General features: G+C 49.6%; 1 protein-coding gene across 1 annotated transcript in view; it reads right to left on the bottom strand.

Moving 5' to 3' along the window:
* LOC144791478 (eukaryotic translation initiation factor 4 gamma 1-like) overlaps positions 1-21,921 on the bottom strand; it is a 324,564-nt gene that overhangs the window by 190,856 nt on the left and 111,787 nt on the right. Inside the window, exons 6-7 of the mRNA XM_078666169.1 lie at positions 12,106-12,210; positions 11,503-11,662 (exon numbers count right to left, since the gene is read on the bottom strand). Of these exons, the coding sequence (XP_078522295.1) occupies positions 11,503-11,662; positions 12,106-12,210 (265 nt within the window). The remainder of the gene's footprint in view (positions 1-11,502; positions 11,663-12,105; positions 12,211-21,921) is intronic.

The raw sequence follows: 21,921 nt of genomic DNA, 5'->3' as shown, positions 1-21,921 counted from the left end.
GGTGTCGATGTTGAGGTGGGCCGCTTTTCGGATCCACCATGGTGGGAGACCGAGTGTTTCGGTTTCGGTTTCGGTTTCGTTGCCGGGCCCGTTGTCTGACCGGGCTCGGAGGCGGGGTCGACACCGTGCGGGGTCGGTTCTTTGGTAAAGGGACGTCGTCACTCACGGTTTGATGAACGTCGATTTCCTCGACGTCGGACTCGTCCGCTTGTGACCCCGCCTCGTCCTCCTCTTCTTCCTCCTCTTTGGGGTGCTGGTCCTCGAACAGCTCCGGGATTGCCTGTGACTGCATTCTCGATACCTCGTGTCTTCGGGCTCAACGGTTTCTAATCGTCGACAGGCTTCACAGTCCCTGGATTCGTGTTCAGGGGACAAGCAGAGGTTGCACACCTCGTGTAGGTCCTTGTGTGGAAACTTAGCACCACACGTTGGACATTTTTTGAATGGAGTCCTTTCCATGGACTCCGGGCTGGACTACGTCGAGATGGGCCTCCTGGTCTCGTCGACGTAGCAGTTAGAAATCTTGGTGTTGACGTTGAAACGCGTCGAAATGGAAGTGTAGTCACGTTCGATAACAATACCGTAGAATTGGAAAGGGAATACGCGCCGAATATAACTTTTTTTGTCGAAGTCGATCCGGAGCGCTTCTATCCTCATCCGAACCCGATGGCGGAAAAAAACAATCTAAGGATGGAGCCGATGCCCATGCGCACTAACACCCAAAGGAGGAGTCATCGATCTCGTGACGACAAAGACTTCTCCAAGAGAAAAACAAGTGCAATCATCCGAGCCCAACACCAGATGGCGATCTATTCATAAATGTACCATCTGCAGCCCATATGCCTCGAACATATGTTTTCACAGGGAAGACAGCCACCTACGACGAGAAATGTGGGCACCACTGGTGAGAACCAACCAGTAAGATCCTTTGGTGTAGCGCGTGTAAGATGCTATCTCTCCTATACACCATTTTTTTGTTGATTATACACCTGTTTAAGTGAGGGGTATATCTGGAGCGTATTGACTGACAACCCAAAAGATTTTTAGAAATATAAGATTTGTACTATGGGCTATACGGATTGTGTATAATAACAATCATTTGCAATGCAATAGGTCTCGCATTAGGAAAGTGTGAGCTATTGGTATTGTAAATGACAATTTTTTTAAATATGTGTTTGGTTTGAAAATATATAAATTAATAGCATTGTTATTCACAAAGCTAATAGCTTACACTTTCCTAATGCAAGTCCCATTGGCTATGGCAATGCTTGTTGGTAGCAAGCAAGGACAGTGCTGTTGCGGTGCTGAGTGATGATGTGGTTGGGCTGAGTGATGTGGTGGCGTATTAGAGTGATGTGTTGGTGTCCCAGTGTGATGTGGTGGTGTCCCAGAGTGATGTGGTGGTTTCCCAGAGTGATGTGGTGGTGTCCCAGAGTGATGTGATGGTGTTCCTGAGTGATGTGGTGGTGTTCCTGAGTGATGTGGTGGTGTTCCGTGAGTGATGTGGTGGTGTTCCGTGAGTGATGTTGTGGTGTTCCGTGAGTGATGTGGTGGTGTTCCGTGAGTGATGTGGTGGTGTTTTGTGAGTGATGTGGTGGTGTCTGTGAGTGCTGTGGTGTCTGTGAGTGCTGTGGTGGTGCCCCTGAGTAATGTGGTGGTGCCCCTGAGTGATGTGGTGGTGCCCCTGAGTGATGTGGTGGTGTCCCAGAGTGATCAGGTGGTGTCCCAGAGAATGTGGTGGTGCCCCTGAGTGATGTGGTGGTGCCCCTGAGTGATGTGGTGGTGTCCCAGAGTGATGTGGTGGTGTCCCAGAGTGATGTGGTGGTGTCCCAGAGTGATGTGGTGGTGTCCCAGAGTGATGTGGTGGTGTCCCAGAGTGATGTGGTGGTGTCCCAGAGTGATGTGGTGGTGTCCTAGAGTGATGTGGTGGTGTCCTAGAGTGATGTGGTGGTGTCCTAGAGTGTATGGTGTTGTCCTAGAATGATATGGTGGTGTTGTGAGCTGTGCAGCAGTGTGAGGCGTGCAGCAGTGTGTGGCGTGCAGCAGTGTGTGGCGTGCAGCAGTGTGCGGCATGCAGCAGTGTGCGGCGTGCAGCAGTGTGCGGTGTGCAGCAGTGTGCGGCGTGCAGCAGTGTGCGGCGTGCAGCAGTGTGAGGCGTGGAGCAGTGTGAGGTGTGCGGTAGTGTGCAGCATGCAGCAGTGTGAGTAATGCAGCAGTGTGCAGCATGCAGCAGTGTGAGGTGTGCAGCAGTGTGAGGTGTGCAGCAGTGTGTGGCGTGCAGCAGTGTGTGGCGTGCAGCAGTGTGAGGCGTGCAGCAGTGTGAGGCGTGCAGCAGTGTGCAGCAGTGTGAGTAATGCAGCAGCGTGCAGCGTGTAGCAGTGTGATGCGTGCAGCAGTGTGAGGCGTGCAGCAGTGTGAGGCGTGCAGCAGTGTGTGGCGTGCAGCAGTGTGAAGCGTGCAGCAGTGTGTGGCGTGCAGCTGTGTGAGGCGTGCAGCTGTGTGAGGCGTGCAGCAGTGTGTGTCATGGTCTGTGTGCGAGGGAGCCAGTGTGTGTGGTCTGTGTGAAAGGGGGGCATCACCAGCGAGATCTAAAAAAAAAATTGGGGGTGGGCATAATCAGTTGAAGACTCATTCCCAATCCTATATACAAAAGAGGATTCAGCCCTAGTTGATCAGGTCTGTTTGTTGTTTGGATCTGTATTTACCATACCAAAATGAGGTCTAGTGTGCCCAGAGTCCAGTGGAACCCCAAAGGGAGGCAGATGTAAAAGTAGGTAGCACCTTACTCTCTATTTGCGGTAGTGTGGGCGAGCAGTAGGCCTTTATCAGAGGATAGTGTTAAGCATTTGTTTTACACAGGCAAGAAATGATGTCACACAATCAAAGACTAAACTCAGACCATTTGTACAAAAAAATCTTATTTAATTATTTTATTTCTAGAACCAAGCCAAGCCTGGTGCAGGTACGTGAAATAAATGCTTTACAAAATCTTATGCAGTGTTTTACAATTTAATGTAAGTTCAAATGCAATTGATTGAAATACAGGTAAGTTAAAATGTCATAATGTATTTTCAGATTACTTTTAAAGCTGCTTTTTCTACTCAGTGTGATCTACCTAGATGTCACACAAAGTCATTCCCTAGACAAAAGGTAAGTAGTTCACTTTTAGTACATTTGCAGTTTTTCAATGTTTCATACAAACCAACTCCACACTTAGAACAATTTTCAAGGAAAAATAGTCAATGCAATCTTATGGACGGAAATGAAGTTAACGGTTTCAGGTAAGTATACGTTTGTGGGAGTTGGTATTCTGGGTTAGACCCAGGGTTTCCCCAGGGTAGAGGATGTACTCTCAGAAGACCCTCAGCAGCACTAGGGCGGCCAGGTACAGAATGCTGAGGCCCAATGTAATCCAATGGGGGAAAGGGGGGCTCTGGTTGGTGGCTGCTCATGAGCAGGATCTGAGTTAGTACCCAAGGTACACCAGCAGCGGATCGGGGGCGTCTGGGTGCAGAGTGCTGTTTGGCGTCAGGTGCCCAGCTGATTTCAATGGGAATTCTCCAGTTGCAACAAACACTGCAGGCTCGGGACGAAGATCTCTGGAGGTGACCACCGGCTGAAGAGGTAAGGTTGGATGCCTGGGGACGCTGGGACACAGTGGGTTGGGCCACTGTCAGAAAGTGCCAGCCACTTGTTGCTGAATTGCTGATGTGCTTTGACTGAGTGTGCCCTGGGCTCCTGCCAATCAGGTGCCCAGGGCCTGTGTTCCTTCCCTAAAGCTGTATTGAAGCAGGAACCCAATTGGCATCTCTGGCCACATGTCAGCCCCTGGTAAATGGTGTACCCTAGGTACCCAGGGCATTGTGACCGGAGAAGACCCCTAAGGGCTGCAGCACTTACTGTACCACCCTTAGGGGCCTTACACCCTGATACCCACACACTGCCTTTTCAGACTGAGTGTCCTGGTGCAGAACTAAACAAAGAGTCGACATGGCACACATCCCTGTGTGCCACGCAAACACGCCCACTGCCCTGGCCCACATCAGTCACCCCTCTAGCTGGGTGCCCTATGCCAGTGGTGTGGGCCCAGGTGCATAAGCCCTGTGCCCCTACAATACCCAGGGCCATTCTTGGGCACTGTAAGTGCAGTGATGCCAGTCAGAGTATATGGTGCTGGGAGATTGTCATTACGAACTCCCCAGCACCATAATGGCTACACTGAACACTGACAAGTTTGATATCAAACGTCTCAGCACATTAAACCCGCACTGATGCCAGTGTAGGATTTAATGTAAAATGCACCAGAGGGCACCTTAGAGATGCCCTCTAAAACCCTAACCTACAATCCACGTCTGGGCTGAGTGGCTGCAGAGGCTGCCACACAGCAGACACGTTACTTGACCCCTGGGTGGAGAGCCCCCGCTCTCCTGGGCCTGCAACAATACACATCCTGGGCGAGGTGCTAGGTCTCCTCCCCCAGGATGTGCAGGGGGAAGCTTCAAATGCATACCGCCTCTGTGAGCTTCTATAGACCATTTGCCGTACCAGCAACTGGCCCGACCAGTTCTAACCCCCACTCTGGCGGGAAGACTGGCGGGAACAACTACGTCAGGAAGGGGGATGTGCCAGCCTGTGCCAACCCCACCCCTCAAGTGGGGAGATGAGGTGAAGCACGACCCCGGGCTCCGGCCATCTTGTAGATAGGGAGTCCTGCCCAATCCCAAGTAGGCTCCTGCCCCCCTCCCACAGGAGAGGAGCAGGCTGGGGGGTGTACTCACCCCAGGACAGGGACCCATTGGTCCCTGTCCTTGTCCTACCTGTAACACCCCTAAATTCAGTATTTAGGGGCTCCCTGAACCTTCCTTCCTCAGATCCCGATATGAAAAGAAGAAAGAAGACCAAGAAGAAGAAGACCCGCCGTGCAGCTGCTAACAACAGGACGACAACAACTGACTTGGCCCCAGCCCAACCGGCCTGTCGATCCTGGAACCTGCTCCTGCCTAATCCCGGCGACTCCTGCGGACAGCCACCATGGGACACCCAGAGGACCTGCCTGCCTTGACCCTCTTAAAGACTGGGACTCCCATCAGCAGAGGCTCTGCTGCAACAACCCACCTGGTGCCAACCAGGAAGCTCCGGACCAGCCCACTCTGCACCCGCTGAGCCCGGGCTGGGCCCAACCGAACCAAGACCACGAGGACGTTCCCCCAGCGACTGGGACCCGAAGTCCAGTGCCCAAAGACCCTCCTCGACGAACCAGCCGACGCCTGCAGACTCAGAACCAGGGGCCACCCCAACCGCGACCAGCCGCGGGTAAGCTTTTCCGACACCCAAAGACGACCCTGCACCCGGCGCCTACAGCCCCCTGTGCCTCCCTTTGGGGTACTTACCTGTGCTCCAAGATCCCAACTTACCTCTCGAAGTGCTGGTCGCCCCTGGAGAGTCTCCGTCCCCGAGCCTGCAGCCTTTGTTCCTTTTTGACCTTTCCCCATTGGATAACCTTGAGCGCCCGACGGCTCAAGAGCCCCCTGCACCCAGCCGCCCGAGTGCCGCTGGCTGTGCCACCTTTGTCCTATCCTACTTCCCCCCTTGCCCTGAGCAAGTGACCAGGAGCCCAGCTCCTAGAGCCGCGTGGCCTGCTAGCCAGCCGCCACCAAACGAAGGCCCCCTTTCCCTCCTTGGATATCATTGGGTCTACCTACCTCTGCACCCAGCCGGCCCTGCGCTGCTGGGGCAGAACCGACTGTACTTACCTGACCCTGGGGGACCCCTGAGTCTATACCCGGAACCTTAACTTCACCAGCCAAGTATTCACCTGGAAACCGGTAACTCACTTACCTGCCATTGGATAACATTGACCCATTTTGACGGGAAAACCTACGTGAGGAAAGGGGGTGTGCCAACCTGTGCCTACTCCACCCCTCAGGTGGGAGAGGCGAGGTGAAGCACAACTCCGGGCTCCGGCCATCTTGAGGATGGGGAGCCCTGCCCAATTAGAGATAGGCTCCTGACCCCCTCCCACTGAAACAAGAAAAAAGAACAAGAGGAAAGAAGACCTGTTGTGCAGCTGCTAATAAGAGGACGACACCAACTGACTTGGCCCCAGCCCTGCAGGCCTGTTGATCCTTGAACCTGGTCCTGCTAAATCCCGGCTTCTTCTGTGGACAGCAACCTCAAGAACCCTGGAGGACCTGCCTGCTTTGGCCCTCTTAGAGACTGGGACTCCCACAATCAGTGGCTCTGCTCAAACAGCAATACCCCTGGTGCCAGCCAGGAACCGCGAATCCAGCCCACTCTGCACCCGCCGAGCCCGGCCTGTGCCCGAGTGGACAAAGACCCTGAGGACGTCCCCCCGGCAACTCTGACCGGAATCCAGCACCCAAGGACCCTCCTCAACGAACCAGACAACGCCTGCAAGCTCAGAACCAGGGACCGCTCCAACCGTGACCAGCAGAGGGTAAGATTTCCCAACGTCCAAAGACACCTCTGCACCCAGCACCTCCCGGCCTCCTGTGCCCAACTCAGGGGTGCCTACCTATCCTCCGAGATCCCAACTTACCCCTCGAAGTGTTGGTCACTCCAGAAGATCCTCCGTCCCCGAGCCTGCAGCCTTTATTCCCTTTTCAAGATCTCCATTGAATTACATTGAGCGCCCGACGGCTCAAAAGCACCCTGCACCCAGCCGCCCGAGTGCCCCTGGCAGTGCAACCTTTGTCCTATCCTACTTCCCCATTTACCCTGAGCAAGTGACCAGGAGCCCAGCTCCCACAGCCGCGTGGCCTGCTAGCCAGCAGCCACCAACCGAAGGCCCCCTGCCTCTCTTCGGATAACATTGGGCCTAACTACCTCTGCACCCAGCTGCCCCTGTGCCGCTGAGGGTGTACCAACTGTACCTACTTGACCCTGGGAGACCCCTGAGTCTATGCCCAGAACCTTAACTCTGCCAGTTGAATACTTACCTAAAAGCCGATAACTCAGCTTTCTTCCATAGGCTAACGTTGACTGGTTTCACTTGGAAATTCTTCGAAGTGTGGAGTTTTGGAAATTTAAAATATTCACCTAAAATCAGCCGAACAACGAATTCCGATTTACTCACCTGTTATCAGGAGAGACCTCAGTGCTACACCTTTTAGCCCAGCACCAGACCTGAAAAGTAATTTTCACCGTACTTACCAGTAACCTGAATTTTCTTCCATAGGAAACCATTGACTGTTTTTCTGTGAAATTTCTTGTGTCGATTTTTGTAAATTATAAATATTCTTTAAAAATCATACCAACTACGAAAACGTAATTACTTACCTGTTTTAGATAGAGGTCCCAGTGCTGAATTTAGGAGTCCAGTACTGGATTACAAAAGTAACGTGAACATACTTTACCTGCAAATTGAATTTCCTTCTATAGAATAACATCGGTAATTTCAACAGAAAAAGTTTCTAAGTGTCAAAATACAATAATATTCCTTAAAAATCACTACTGTAACCAAAACGCTTTTACTTAACTGTTTACAGCTCACGTCCCGGGATTGAATCTAGGATCCAGTCCTGTGGTTAGAAAAATAATCTACAAAGTAATTACTTGCATATAACTGAAAATTCCCATTGAGCTCAATGTTGCATTGTGCTTAAAATTATGTTGCCTATTGAAACAAACTGAAAATATTGCATTCAGAAAGTCTATTGCCTATTTGAAAAGTATTTAACTAAAGTAACTAATGCTGAGAAAGTATATTTTGATACCTTGTTGTTTCTAAAAAAAAAAAAAACAACTATATCTTTTGATACAAAACAATTGGCCTAGAGTTCAGTTCTTGAGTGTGTGAGACTATTTGCTGACTAGGTGTGTACATCAAATGCTTTACACTGTCCTCCGATACTACCTTACTGCGCGACCAAGCTACCACTTTAGAGAGTAAGGTTATATCTAACTTTAGCCTCTGCCAAACCTCTGGGAACTGGGGACTCTATACACACTGTACCTTACTTTGGTCCAGTATATATAGAACCACTTTCCTACAGCCACCCAAGGCTGTGGGACGTCAGGTGCAGGGGAAGGGGGGGGTCTTTAGGCACCTGGTTTTCTTACCAGCTCCGGTTGCTGTCGTCTTACAGAAAGACTGCAGGTGTCGTTTGGAGCGTCGAGGCAGGTCAGAGATCACCAGGTCTCAGGTCAGCATCGCAAGGGAGACCTCTTGGTGTTGGGCCACTCGAACTCGGACCGTAGGCATCACATGCAGACTCAGGGTTTTGGCTGGGGCCAGAGTCTCTTGGAGAGCAAATCCAGTGCTCACGGAAGACAAAGTCTTGGGTTTGGAAGGCAGAGTTGGTCTTTCAGGTTCTTGAGCCTGCTGGCTGCAGGACACACTGGGATTTTGCTGGAGCAGGTTCGAGGTGGGGACAGGCCGGTATGGCTGGGGTATCCTCCTCTTCTTCGTTTCAGCATGGCTTCTTCGCTCCTTCTTTTCTTCTCGGTTCTTGTCTGAGAAGGCAAGGTTCAGGGTTGCCCCTAAATACTTGATTTAGGGACATTACTGGTAAGTAAAGGTTGGGACCAATGGGTCCCTTCCTTCGGGTGTGTACACCCTTTATTATCCCACCCTCGAGTGAAGGGACATATGCCTCACCCTGGTTGGCTTCCCTCACCTCCCCCAGCAAGATGGTGGGGGACTGAGAGTTGTGCTTCACCTCAACCCCCCTCCACCTGAGGGGTGGGGTTGGCAAAGGTGGGCACACCTCTCCCTCACTTGGTTTTCCCGCCGATTCTCCCGCCCAAAGTGGGGGATCCGAACCGGTGGGAGCCAGTTGCCGGAAGCAGCAAAGGCCTGGGGTAGGTCACCAAGGCAGCAGGCCTTTGACGCTTTCCCTTCGTGGACCCTGCCCATCCTGCGAGAGGAGGCTTAGCACTTCTTCACAGATGTGCACTGTTGCAGACCCCCGAGAGCAGGAGGCTCCCGACCCAGGGGTCCAGAAACATGTCTGGTAGTGTCAGCTGGCGAGCCGCCACTCAGCCAGGACAATAGTGTTTCGATAAGGCTATTAGGGTGCTGGGGGGTTCATTATGACAGACTCACAGCACCATATACTCTTCATGGCAATACTGCGCTTACAATGTCTAAAATTGGCTTAGACACTGTAGGGGTACAGTGCTCATGCACCTGTAGCCTCACCACTGGTATAGTGCACCCAGCTAGAGGGGTGGCTGGCGTATGCCAGGGCAGGGGGTTGTAGGCATGGCACACAGGGCTGTGTGCCATGCCGACTTCACTTTGTTCTGCACCAAAACACACAGTCTGCAAAGGCAGTGTGTGTGTGTGTAAAGGTACAGGGCCTTGAAGGGTGGCACAATAAGTGCAGCAGCCCTTAGGGGCCTTCCCTTGCCACAGTGCCCTGGGTACCCATGGTACCATTTACAAGGGAATTACCTGTGGCCAAAGAGTGCCAATTGGGTTTTGTCTTAATACACGTTTAGGGAAAGAACATAGGACCTGGGTACCCGTTTGGCAGGAACCCAGGTCACACTCAAAGTAAATCAGCAGTTTAGCAAAAAATTAGGGCAATCATGCAAAAAGAGGGCACTTTCTTACAGGGGTTGCTGCAAAAAAAAACAGCTTCTTACATACACCCTTAGCGGCACAGGGGCGGCCAGGGTGCCGGGGTCAAAGGAGGTGTCTGTGCTCAAGGAAGGCCTATAGAGACAGGGGGTACTCTGCAGAGCACCAGTTGCAGGGGAAGGCCTGGGGTTTTGTGGCAAGGGCCCTAGGTTCAAATAGCAACACAAAGGGGGCCGGCTCTTCGATTGTCCTTTGCTAGTCGTTGAATCTGAGGAACATGGCTCAGGGGAGCCCTTAAATACTAAACTTAAGGGCATTACTGAGGTCGGAGGGCAGTTGTCAATGGCTACTGTGTCAGAGGGTGATTACACCCTTTAGGTGCCCTCTCCCTTTGAGGAGAGGTGCAATCCCCATTTCAAATTAGTCTTAGTTCTCCAAGATGGAGAATTCCAAAGACAGGGATTCAACTCAGCTCCTGAACCCCCTAGTGGTGTACCAAGCCAATGTGGACACCCCTACTCTAGTCACTTATTTTCCCACCCGTCCTGGTGCCAAAAAGTGGGGCTGGCACAGGGGTCGGGCATCTCCAATATTTGGAGCTGCCCAAATCAACATAACAAGGTAAGAGCCTTTGAGACTCGCCACCAAGAGCTGCTGTTCCTGCAAGGCGGAGGTGTGAAGCACCTCCACCCAGCGCAGGCTTTGCTTCTGACCTCCGAGAGCACAAAGGCTCTCACCGCAAGAGATCAGAAACCTGTCTGGAGGCAGCTGGCTGGCAGAGTCAAGTCAGCAAATACACTAGAAGCTGGCTGTTTTTCAGGTGGCATCACTAAGATGCCCTCCGAGTGCATTTTATAACAAATCGAACACGTGCTTCAGTGTGTGTTTATTGAGCTGAGAATTTGATACCAAACTTCCCAGTCTTCAGTAAAGCCATCATGAAGCTATAGAGTTCGGGTTGACAAACTACCAGCCTCCAAACTCAAAATAGCTTCACTGCACTTACGGTGTGCAAGAATGGACTGACTGTAGGGGCATATTGCTCATGCAGCTATACCCTCACCTGTGGTTTACTGCACCATGCATTCAGGCTCTCAGGCCTGCCAGAGGGGTGACTTACCTATGCCACAGGCAGAGGTGTGTAGCCATGGCACCAAGGAATGTGTGCCATGTTGATTCTTTTGGTTTAGCTACAACACAACATAGCCTGCAATTGCAGTGTGTGTTTGGTGTGGGGTTCCTCAGGGTGGCACAATACATGATGCGGTCCTAAGGGACCTTCTATGGTCACAAGGCCCTTGGTACCACTGATACCTTTTACAAGGGACTTGAATGTGGGACAGGTGTGCCAACTGTGGACGCAATAGTACAGGTTTAGGTAAAGAACAGGTGCTGGGGCCTGGTTAGCAGAGTATCATCGATTGAGACAAGTGAGGGTAAAGGCGAGGCCCGAAGGCTGCAATCGAAGCGAGTCGATCCGACACATGAGTCTTCCGAACTTTGATACGCAAAGAAGAAAATTCATTCGAAACAATACAAAGCGTAAGAGTGGATTACGTACAGAAAGGATCCCAAAAACTATCTTGAACCAGAGCGCAGTAATAACATCCAAACCGGACAGCAGAAAGACAACAATCCAACAATTGAGTCGATGCCCACATGCATTATTTGTCACCTTACCTCAATAACTTGAACGACTTCTTTGAAGAAAAACTTGGACACATCCAGATTCAACACTGGATGACAAGAATATGCACAGCATGTGTATCTACGCCACACATGACTCGACATACATCCATTTATAGTTAATTTAATAGAGGTCACTTAAGCAGTCTCCAGACTTTGTCCTGGGAAATTGCTTCCTCTAAGTTTTACTGTGATGGACAGCTTTCCTATCAGTGCATAAAAGAATTCTTTGGGCACCATTCTGAAATGCAATCTACAGGTATACTAACCAGATCCTTGACGCCAAGGAGGCTCCCGCCTTTTATCAGGCTTGATAGACATCAGATTATGCATTTTGATGGCCTCCCATTGCTCTTCCATCTGAGCGTCAATGTGTATTTGGTCAATGGTCTTGGGACCTTGTTCACTTCTTTGGGTCACCCAGTTGCACTGAAAAACAAAAGAAACATAAAACTGACACTCATTTTTCCCCAATAATTGCTTGCACACTGAACACTACTGGGGAATACAAACATTTCTGCTACCACACCCCAATTCCAAAACTAAAAGTACTGGTTTTCCAGCTCAAGAAGCAATGCACCACACCCACCACCAGTCAGCCACAGGTATCCCTCTGCTACAATTGAGTGGTGGTTGTCCAAATCCCTCGCATTTTGCTTTAGAGCCGGCTTCCTTTTCCAGGTGGACAGGTGTTAGAAGCAGCTGGCACGGCACAGCTCACATTAGGTAGTTTTGCTGCATTTAAAAGATGAATATATCATTGGTCAGGTCTGAAGGCATGCAAGTCAGGGCTGGATACTAAAATGGCATTTTGTGTGCCAACGTGCATCCTCCATCGAGTTTTGTTAATAAAAAGGTACAGAAATCCTTACCAATCTCAGATTAAGTATATCTTGCAACATGAAGCAAATTGGGGAAGATGTTCTCTTTTCTTTGATGATCTTATCCATCTGGTTAAAATACTGATCCATTCTTGGCTGTGAGAAAGAAGAGACTATGCATGAGGAGACAACAGACCTGATTATAATAACCGATAAAATACTGCATGTCATTAAGGATTGCTTTCTATTTATAGGGGAAGTGTGTGCATGAGAAAAGTGTGAAAAGGAAAATGCTACTTTATAAGAAAGTGAGTTTCTGTTGCAGTACCCCCCCCCCCCACTTTTTGCCTGATACCTGATGCACTTTTCCTTGGTGTTCCCTGGGTCCATGCCAATCAGGTACCCTTGGCCTGTGTTCCTTCTCTAAAAACTGTACTAGAGCCTAAACCCAATTGGCATCTCTGGCCCTAGTAAATGGTACCTAGGTATCCAGGGCATTCTGACCAGAGAAGACCCCTAAGGGCTGCAGCACTTATTGTGCCACCCTTAGGTGCCCTGTACCCTGACACATACACACTGCCTTGGCAGGCTGAGTGTCCTGGTGCAGAACTAAACAAAGAGTCGACACGGCACACATCCCTGGGTCCATGCCCACAGAACTCACTCGCCTGGCATACCTCAGTCCCCCCTCTAGCTGGGTGCCCTATGCCAGAGGTGTGGGCGCAGGTGCATGAGCCCTGAGCCCCTACAGTACCCAGGGCCATTCCTGGGCACTGTAAGTGCAGTGATGCCATTAAGAGAATATGGTGCTGGGAGGTTCTCATTACGAACTCCACAGCACCATAAGGGCTACACTGAAGACATACACGTTTGGTACCAAACTTTTCAGCACGTTAAACCCGCACTGATGCCAGTGTGGGATTTAATGTAAAATGCCCCAGAGGGCATCTTAGAGATGCCCCCTGAAAACCTAACCTACAACTCACGTCTAGGCTGAGTGGCTGCAGAGGCTGCCACACAGCAGACATGTTGCTGGACCCCTGGGTGGAGAGCCCCCCGCTCTCCTGGGCCTGCAACAATGCACATCCTGGGCGAAGTGCTAGGTCTCCTCCCCCAGGATGGGCAGGGGGAAGCTTCAAAGGCATGCCGCCTCTGTGAGCTTCTCCAGACCATTACTCAGCAACTGGCCCCCACCGGTTCTAACCCCCACTCTGGCGGGAAGACTGGCAGGAAACCCTACGTCAGGAAGGGGGGTGTGCCAGCCTGTGCCAACCCCACCCCTCAGGTGGGAGAGGCGAGGTGAAGTACGATCCCTGATGATGGGGGCCCTGCCCAATCACAGCTAGGCTCCTACCCCCCTCCCACAGGAGAGGAGCAGGCTAGGGGGTATACCCACCCCAGGACAGGGACCTATTGGTCCCTGCCCTTGCCCTACCTGTAATGCCCCTAAATTTACTATTTAGGGGCACCCTGAACCTTCCTTCCTCAGATCCCGATAAGAAAAGAAGAAAGAAGATCAAGAAGAAGAAGACCCGCCAGGCAGCTGCTAACAACAGGACAACAACAACTGACTTGGCCCCAGCCCTACCGGCGTGTTGATCCTGGAACCTGCTCCTGCCTAAACCCCCGGCGACTCCAGCGGATAGCAACCTTGGGACACTCAGAGGACCTGCCTGCCTTGACCCTCTTGAAGATTGGGACTCCCATCAGCAGAGTCTCGGCTGCAACAACCCCCCGGTTGCCAGCCAGGAAGCTCCGGACCTGCCCACTCTGCACCCGCCGAGCCCGGCCGGTGCCCAAGTGATCCAAGACCACGAGGACGTCCCCCCGGCGACTGGGACCCGAAGTCCAGTGCCCAAAGACCCTCCTCGATGAACCAGACGCCGCCTGCAGACTCAGAACCAGGGACCCCTTCAACCGGGACCAGCGGAGGGTAAGCTTCCCGACACCTAAAGACACCCCTGCACCCGGCGCCCTACAGCCCCCTGTGCCTTCCTTTGAGGTATCCACCTGTGCTCCAAGATCCCAACTTACCTCTCGAAGTGGTGGTCGCCCCTGAAGAGTCTCCGTCCCCGAGCCTGCAGCCTTTGTTTGTTTGTTACCCATCCCATTGAATAACATTGAGCGCCCGACGGCTCAAAAGCACCCTGCACCCAGCCGCCCGAGTGCCGCTGGCCGTGCCACGTTTGCCCTATCCTACTTCCCCCCTTGCCCTGAGCAAGTGACCAGGAGCCCAGCTCCCACAGCCGCCTGGCCTGCTAGCCAGCAGCCACCAACTGGAGGCCCCCTGCCCCTCATTGGATAACATTGGGCCTAACTACCTCTGCACCCGGACGCCCCTGTGCCGCTGAGGGTGAACCAACTGTACCTACCTGACCCTGGGGGACCCCTGAGTCTGTGCCCAGAACCTTAACTTCACCAGCCGAGTACTCACCTGGAAACCGGTAACTCACTTACCTGCCATTGGATAACATGGACTGGTTTGACTCGAAAAATCTTCTAAGTGCCTACTTTTGACAACTTAACCCCTTCCATGCGGCGCACATTCAGCAGACATCGCGTGCACTACATCGGTAGTGCTGCGCACGTCCGCTGAATGTTCCGGGCCCCCCTGCGCAATAGAACGTCCCGCACCAGCGCGGAACGTTCGGCGTAGCGGAGGGGTTAAAATATTCATATAAAATCAACCGAATCCCGAAGTACTCACCTGTGATCAGGAGAGAAGCCAGTACTGTACCTTGTAGCCCAGTACTGATCCGCAAAAGTAATCCTCAACGGGTTTACTAGTAACCTGTATTTTCTCCATAGGAATCCATTGTCTGCTTTTCTATAAAATTTCTTCTGTCTACTTTTGAAAACTAGAAATATTCTTCCAAAATCATATGAAATACTGAAACATAATTACTTACCTGTTTTAAGTTGAGACCCCAGTGCTGGACCTAGGCGCCCAGTATTGGATTACAAAAGTAACGAGATCGTACTTTACCTGCAACCTGAATTTTCTCCCATTAGATAACATTGCCAGATTTCTGTTGAAAAGTTTCTAAGTGTGAACATTTAAAATAACTTCATATTTCTGAAAAATCACTGCAATAACTAAAACGTTTTTACTAAATTGTTTTCAGCTTAGACCCCAGGACTGAATCTAGGATCCATTCCTGGAACTACCAAAGTAATCCACAAAGTAATCCACTGCGTTTATATAGGAAAATCCATGGAGCTCAATGCTAAATTGTGTGTAGAATTGTGTTGCCTTCTGAAACCCCTGTACCTATTGTGTGTACAAAGTCTATTGCCTTTCTGCAAAGTACTCATCTGAGACCTCTCATATTGAGAACAGTATATTTTGATACCTGTGGGTTCTAGAAAATAAAACATCTATATCTTTGATATAAAACCATCTGGCCTGGAGTTCAGTCTTTGGATGTGTGAAACCTTTTGCTGACTGAGTGTGTACAACAAATGCTTTACACTGTCCTCTAGTACTGCCTTACTGCTCGACCAAGCTACCACTTTAGAGAGTAAGGTCACACCTGGCTTTAACCTCTGTTATACCTCTGGGGTTTGTGAACTCTATACATACTGTACCTTATTCTGGTCCAATATATATAGAGCCACTTTCTCACACACCCTGAACCTTCCTTCCTTAGATCCAGATTCTGAAACAAGAAAGAAGAACAAGGAACAAGAATTCCTGCCGTGCAGCTGCTAAAAAGAGGAAGACACCAACTGATTTGGCCCCAGCCCTACCGGCCTATCGACCCTCGAACCTGCTCCTGCTAAACCCGGCGTCTCCAGCAGTCAGTAACCTCAAAAACCCCGGAGGACCTGACTGCCTTGTGACTCTGACTACCTGGGTCTCCCACGAGCAGTGGTACTGCTCAAAGCAAGTAACAAGCCCTGGCATCAGCCCGGAACCGCAAACGCTGCACACTCTGCACCCGCCAAGCCTGGCCTGTGCTGGAGTGAATCAAGACCCTGAGGACATCCCCCCGGCGATTCTGACCTGGAATCCAGTGACCAAGGACCCTCCTTGACGACCCGACGACGCCTGCAGTCAGCAGCCACCAACTGGAGGCCCCCTGCCCCTCATTGGATAACATTGGGCCTAACTACCTCTGCACCCGGACGCCCCTGTGCCGCTGAGGGTGAACCAACTGTACCTACCTGACCCTGGGGGACCCCTGAGTCTGTGCCCAGAACCTTAACTTCACCAGCCGAGTACTCACCTGGAAACCGGTAACTCACTTACCTGTCATTGGATAACATGGACTGGTTTGACTCAAAAAATCTTCTAAGTGCCTACTTTTGACAACTTAACCCCTTCCATGCGGCGCACATTCAGCAGACATCGCGTGCACTACATCGGTAGTGCTGCGCACGTCCGCTGAATGTTCCGGGCCCCCCTGCGCAATAGAACGTCCCGCACCAGCGCGGAACGTTCGGCGTAGTGGAGGGGTTAAAATATTCATATAAAATCAACCGAATCCCGAAGTACTCACCTGTGATCAGGAGAGAAGCCAGTACTGTACCTTGTAGCCCAGTACTGATCCGCAAAAGTAATCCTCAACGGGTTTACTAGTAACCTGTATTTTCTCCATAGGAATCCATTGTCTGCTTTTCTATAAAATTTCTTCTGTCTACTGTACCTTATTCTGGTCCAATATATATAGAGCCACTTTCTCACACACCCTGAACCTTCCTTCCTTAGATCCAGATTCTGAAACAAGAAAGAAGAACAAGGAACAAGAATTCCTGCCGTGCAGCTGCTAAAAAGAGGAAGACACCAACTGATTTGGCCCCAGCCCTACCGGCCTATCGACCCTCGAACCTGCTCCTGCTAAACCCGGCGTCTCCAGCAGTCAGTAACCTCAAAAACCCCGGAGGACCTGACTGCCTTGTGACTCTGACTACCTGGGTCTCCCACGAGCAGTGGTACTGCTCAAAGCAAGTAACAAGCCCTGGCATCAGCCCGGAACCGCAAACGCTGCACACTCTGCACCCGCCAAGCCTGGCCTGTGCTGGAGTGAATCAAGACCCTGAGGACATCCCCCCGGCGATTCTGACCTGGAATCCAGTGACCAAGGACCCTCCTTGACGACCCGACGACGCCTGCAGTCTCAGGACAAAGGACTCCTCCGACCACGACCAGCAGGGGGTAAGATTTCCCGACCTCAAAAGACACCCCTGCACCCGGCCCTTTGTGCCCTATACTCCAAGATCCCACCTTACCCCTCGTAGTGTTGGTCGCTCCAGAAGATCCCCCGTCCCTAAGCCTGCAGCCTTTGTTCCCTTTCGAAGATCTCCATTGAATAACAGTGAGCACCCGACGGCTCAAAAGCACCCTGCACCCAGCCTCCTGAGTGCCTCTGGCAGTGCAACCTTTGTCCTGTACTACTTCCCCATTTGCCCTGAGCAAGTGACCAGGAGCCCAGCTCCCACAGCCGCGTGGCCTGCTAGCCAGCAGTCGCTAACCCAAGGCCTCTCATTGGATAACATTCGGCCTAACTACCTCTGCATCCGGCTGCCCCTGTGCCGCTGAGGGTGTACCACCTGTACCTACCTGACCATGGGGGAACCCCTGAGTCTATGCCCAGAACCTTAACTTCACCAGTCGAGTACTCACCTGAAAACCGATAACTCACTTTCCTTCCATAGAATAACATTGACTGGTTTGACTCGAAAAATCTTCTGTGAAGTTTTGAAACTTTAAAATATTCATCTAAAATCAGCCGAATAACGAATTCCGAATTACTCACCTGTGATCAGGAGAGAAGGCAGTACTGTACCTTTTAGCCCAGTACTGAACCGCAAAAGTAATCATAACCGTGTTTACTAGTAACCTAAATTTCCTTACACAGAAAAACCATTGACTGTTTTTCTGTGAAATTTCTTCTATCTATTTTTGCAAACTACAAATACTCCTTAAAAATCGTACAAACTACTAAAACGTAATTACTTACCTGTCTTAGGTAGAGGCCCCAGTGCTGAACCTAGGTGTCCAGTACTGGATTACAAAAGTAACGAGAACCTACTTTACCTGTGACTTGAATTTCCTTCCATAGGATAACATTGCAGTTTTTCACTCAAAAGTTTCTAAGTGTCAACTTTGAAAATAAATTGATATTCTTTAAAAATCACAACTATAACCAAAACGCCTTTACTTAACTGTTTACAGATTAGGTCTCAGGACTGAATCCAGGATCCAGTCCTGTGGTTAGAAAAGTAATCCTGAAAGTAATCTACTGCATTTATGTAGAAAAACCCATTGAGCTCAATGTTAAATTGTGTTTAAAATTGTGTTGCCTATTTGCAACCACTCACTGTAACTATTGTGCTTTCAAAGTGTATTGCCTTTCTGCAAAGTAACTACCTGAAGTCACTCATATTGAGAAAAGTATGTTTTTATTTTTGTTGGTTCTAAAAATAAAACAACTATATCTTTTGATATAAAAACAATTGGCCTGGAGTTCAGTTCTTGAGTGTGTGAAACGTTTTGCTGACTGTGTACAACAAATGCTTTACACTGTCCTCTGATACTGCCTTACTGCTCGACCAAGCTACCACTTTAGAGAGTAAGGTCAGATCTGACTTTAACCTCTGTTATACCTCTGGAGATTGTGGACTCTATACACACTGTACCTTACTTTGGTCCAGTATATATAGAGCCACTTTCTTACATACTTACCCAGTATGCATCTGTTCTTGGCATATAGAGTTGTGGAGTCATATGCTATGCATAGGTCGCCATCTAGTGTTGGGTTCGGCTGTTTGCACTTTGTTTTTCTTCGAAGAAGTCTTTCCAGTCATGAGGTAGGTGACGACTCCTTTCGGTGAAAGTGCGCATGGGCATCGACTCCAATGTTAGATTGTTTTCCCGCAGAGGGTGATAATTGAGATGTTAGGAGTAGTAAAAGTAGATGTCCATGAATGCATGTATCTAAGTAAGATATTACAGCAGTAGGTATAGGTCCTCGGGGAGGTAGGTGGGCCCATATGACTCTACAGCTCTATATGCCAAGAACAGATGCATACTGGGTAAGTAGCATTTTCCGTTCGAGGCATCTGAGCGGTAGATCATATGCTATACATAGACTATATAGCAGTTATCTCCCAAAGTGGTGGCTAACCTGTATCTGTTGCAGTGGTCTGAAATAGTGTGCATAAAACTGCCTGGCCCACTCTAGCTTGTTGTGTTGCTGACACATCTACACAATAATGTTTTGTGAATGTGTGAGGTGTAGACCATGTCACAGCTTTGCGTATGTCATCTATGGGTATATTTCCTAAGAATGCTATAGAAGCCCCCAGTTTGCATGGAGTGTGCTGTAGGGGAACTGTTAATGTTAGTTTTGCTTTTGCATAGCAGATTTAAATGCACTTAACTATCCACCTTGCAATTCCTGATTTTGATATGAGAATGCCTTTGTGTGGTGGAGCAAAAGCGACAAAAAGTTGATTTGTGTTATGGAAAGGTTTTCTCCTTTCTATGTAATACAGCAATGCTCTTTTTACATCTAATGTGTGTAGAGCACGTTCCGGTACTGAATCTGGTGGAAGGAAGAACACTGGTAACTCAACAGATTGATTGATTGATTTGAAAAGCAGAAATGACTTTCAGGAGAAATTTAGGATTAGTCCGAAGAACTACTTAATTTTGGTGCATTTGTAAAAAAGGTTCTTCTATAGTTAATGCCTGAAGCTCACTTACTCTGAGTGATGTTATAGCCACCAGGAAAGCAGTTTTTCATGTGAGAAATTGCAGTTCACATTTGTGCAATGTCTCAAAGGGTGGCCCATTAGTCTGGTGAGGATAATGTTGAGATTCCATGCTGAAGCAGGTGGACGTCGCAGGGGAATAACTCTTTTGAGTACTTCCATAAACGCTTTAATGACAGGTACTCTAAAAAGAGATAGATGTTGTATATTTTGTAGGTATGCAGCCATTGCAGCTAGATGTACACATATGGATGTGTATGATAAATTGGAACATTGTAGATGTAACAAATAGCATATAATGTTTTGTACAGAAGCATCAAGCAGGTTGATGTATTTGTTATTACATAAATCACAAACCGCTTCCACTTTGCTGCATAGCAGGCTCTTGTGGTACGAAGTCTAGCTTCTTTGATGATATTCATAGAGTCTAGTGGTAGATTAAGATAGCCAAACTCTAAGACTTCAGGTGCCAGATCGCCAGATTGAGTTGACTGGGGTCTGGGTGTCTTATGTCTCCATGGCTCTGTGTGAGAAGATTGGGTGTAAGATGTAGCTTTTGATGAGGGACTACCGAGAGTTCTAATAGGGTGTGAACCATGGTTGACGTGCTCATTTGGTAGCAACTACAAATAGTGTAGGGGATGCTTGTTTGAGTTTCCGAACCACTAATGGAATGAGTGGGAGAGGCAGAAAAGCGTAAGCAAATATCCCTAACCAGTTCATCCATTGTGCATTGCCTTTGGACAATGGGCGTGGATACCTGGAAGCGAAGTTTGGGCATTTTGCATTTAGGTGCGTAGGGAACAGGTCTATGTGTGTGAAGCCCCACATTTGAAAGAATGGGAGGAGAACTTAAGGGTGTAGTTTCCATTTGTGGATTTGTTGTGTCTGACGACGGAGCAGATCTGCCATCTGATTGTCTACTCCTGGGAGATATTCTGCGATTAGATAGATCTTGTGATGAATGGCCCACTTCCAGATGTCCTGGGCTAGGTGGGACAGTTGGAAGGAGTTTGTCCCCCCTCTCCCCCCCCCCATTTTTGTATGTAATACATAGCTGTCATGTTGTCGGTACGAAGCAGAACAGTTTCCCCCCCCCCCCAGCTGGGTTTGAAAAGATTTGAGGGCCAGTAATATGGCCATGAGCTCTAAATGGTTAATGTGGAGCAACTTTTGTTGGTGACTCCACAGTCATTGTACTGTGTGTTGCTGTAGATGAGCACCCCAGCCAGTTAGAGATGCGTCCGCTGTCAGTACTGTCTGTGGAACCGGGTCTATGAAAGGCGGCCCTTTTGCCAGATTGTGTGTTCGACCACTGCAAAGAGCGATAAGTATGGCCGCTTAGCAGCATTAGATCGGTAAATAGACCATGGGACTGGTTCCACTGACTGGCTACACATTCCTGGAATGGACGCATGTGGAGCCTAGCATGCGGGACAATCATAATGCAAGGTGCCATCCGCCCCAGCAGTTGCATGCAAGTCCGAGCTGGAATCGATTGATTGGGTTGAAACTGAAGAACCAAAGCCTGAATGTTGCAAATTCTGGCTGCGTTGGGAAACGCCAGAACCTTCTGAGTATCTAAAGTGGCTCATCTGTAGTTCTGAATATTGGCTGGCTGAAGATGTGACTTTGGCACATTGACTGTGAACCCTAGTCGATGTAGTAACTTGATGGTTCTGGAAGTTTATTTGAGGCACTGTTGGTACGTGCTGGCTTTGATGAGCCAGTCGTCTAAGTATGGGAAGACATGGATGCTTTGTCTCCTGAGATGAGCAGCTACTGCTGCCAGACATTTTGTCAAGACTCTGGGGCAGTGGTGACTCTGAATGGGAGTACTTTGAACTGGTAATATTGGCCCGCTAGCACAAACCTGAGAAATTTGCGATGAGCAGGGTGGATTGGGATGTGAAAGTAGGCATCCTTTAAGTCTAGGGTGGACAGAAAGTCGCCTTTTTTGCAAAAGAGGTACTACCTGTTGAAGTGTTACCATGTGAAAATGGTCTGACTATGTAAAAATTGAGTTCTCTGAGATCTAAGAGAGACCCATCCTTTTTTGGTATTAGGAAGTAAAAGGAGTACACGCCCCACCCTTGGTGTTGTAGTGGTACGGGTTCTATAGCTCCTTTTAAAGGGAGAGACTGTACC

This window comes from Lissotriton helveticus, chromosome 11 (assembly GCF_964261635.1).
Source record: "Lissotriton helveticus chromosome 11, aLisHel1.1, whole genome shotgun sequence".
In the NCBI taxonomy this organism is placed as follows: Eukaryota; Metazoa; Chordata; class Amphibia; order Caudata; family Salamandridae; genus Lissotriton; species Lissotriton helveticus.
Note: the sequence above shows the minus strand (reverse complement) of the source record. Positions and strands in the feature narration are given on the sequence as shown.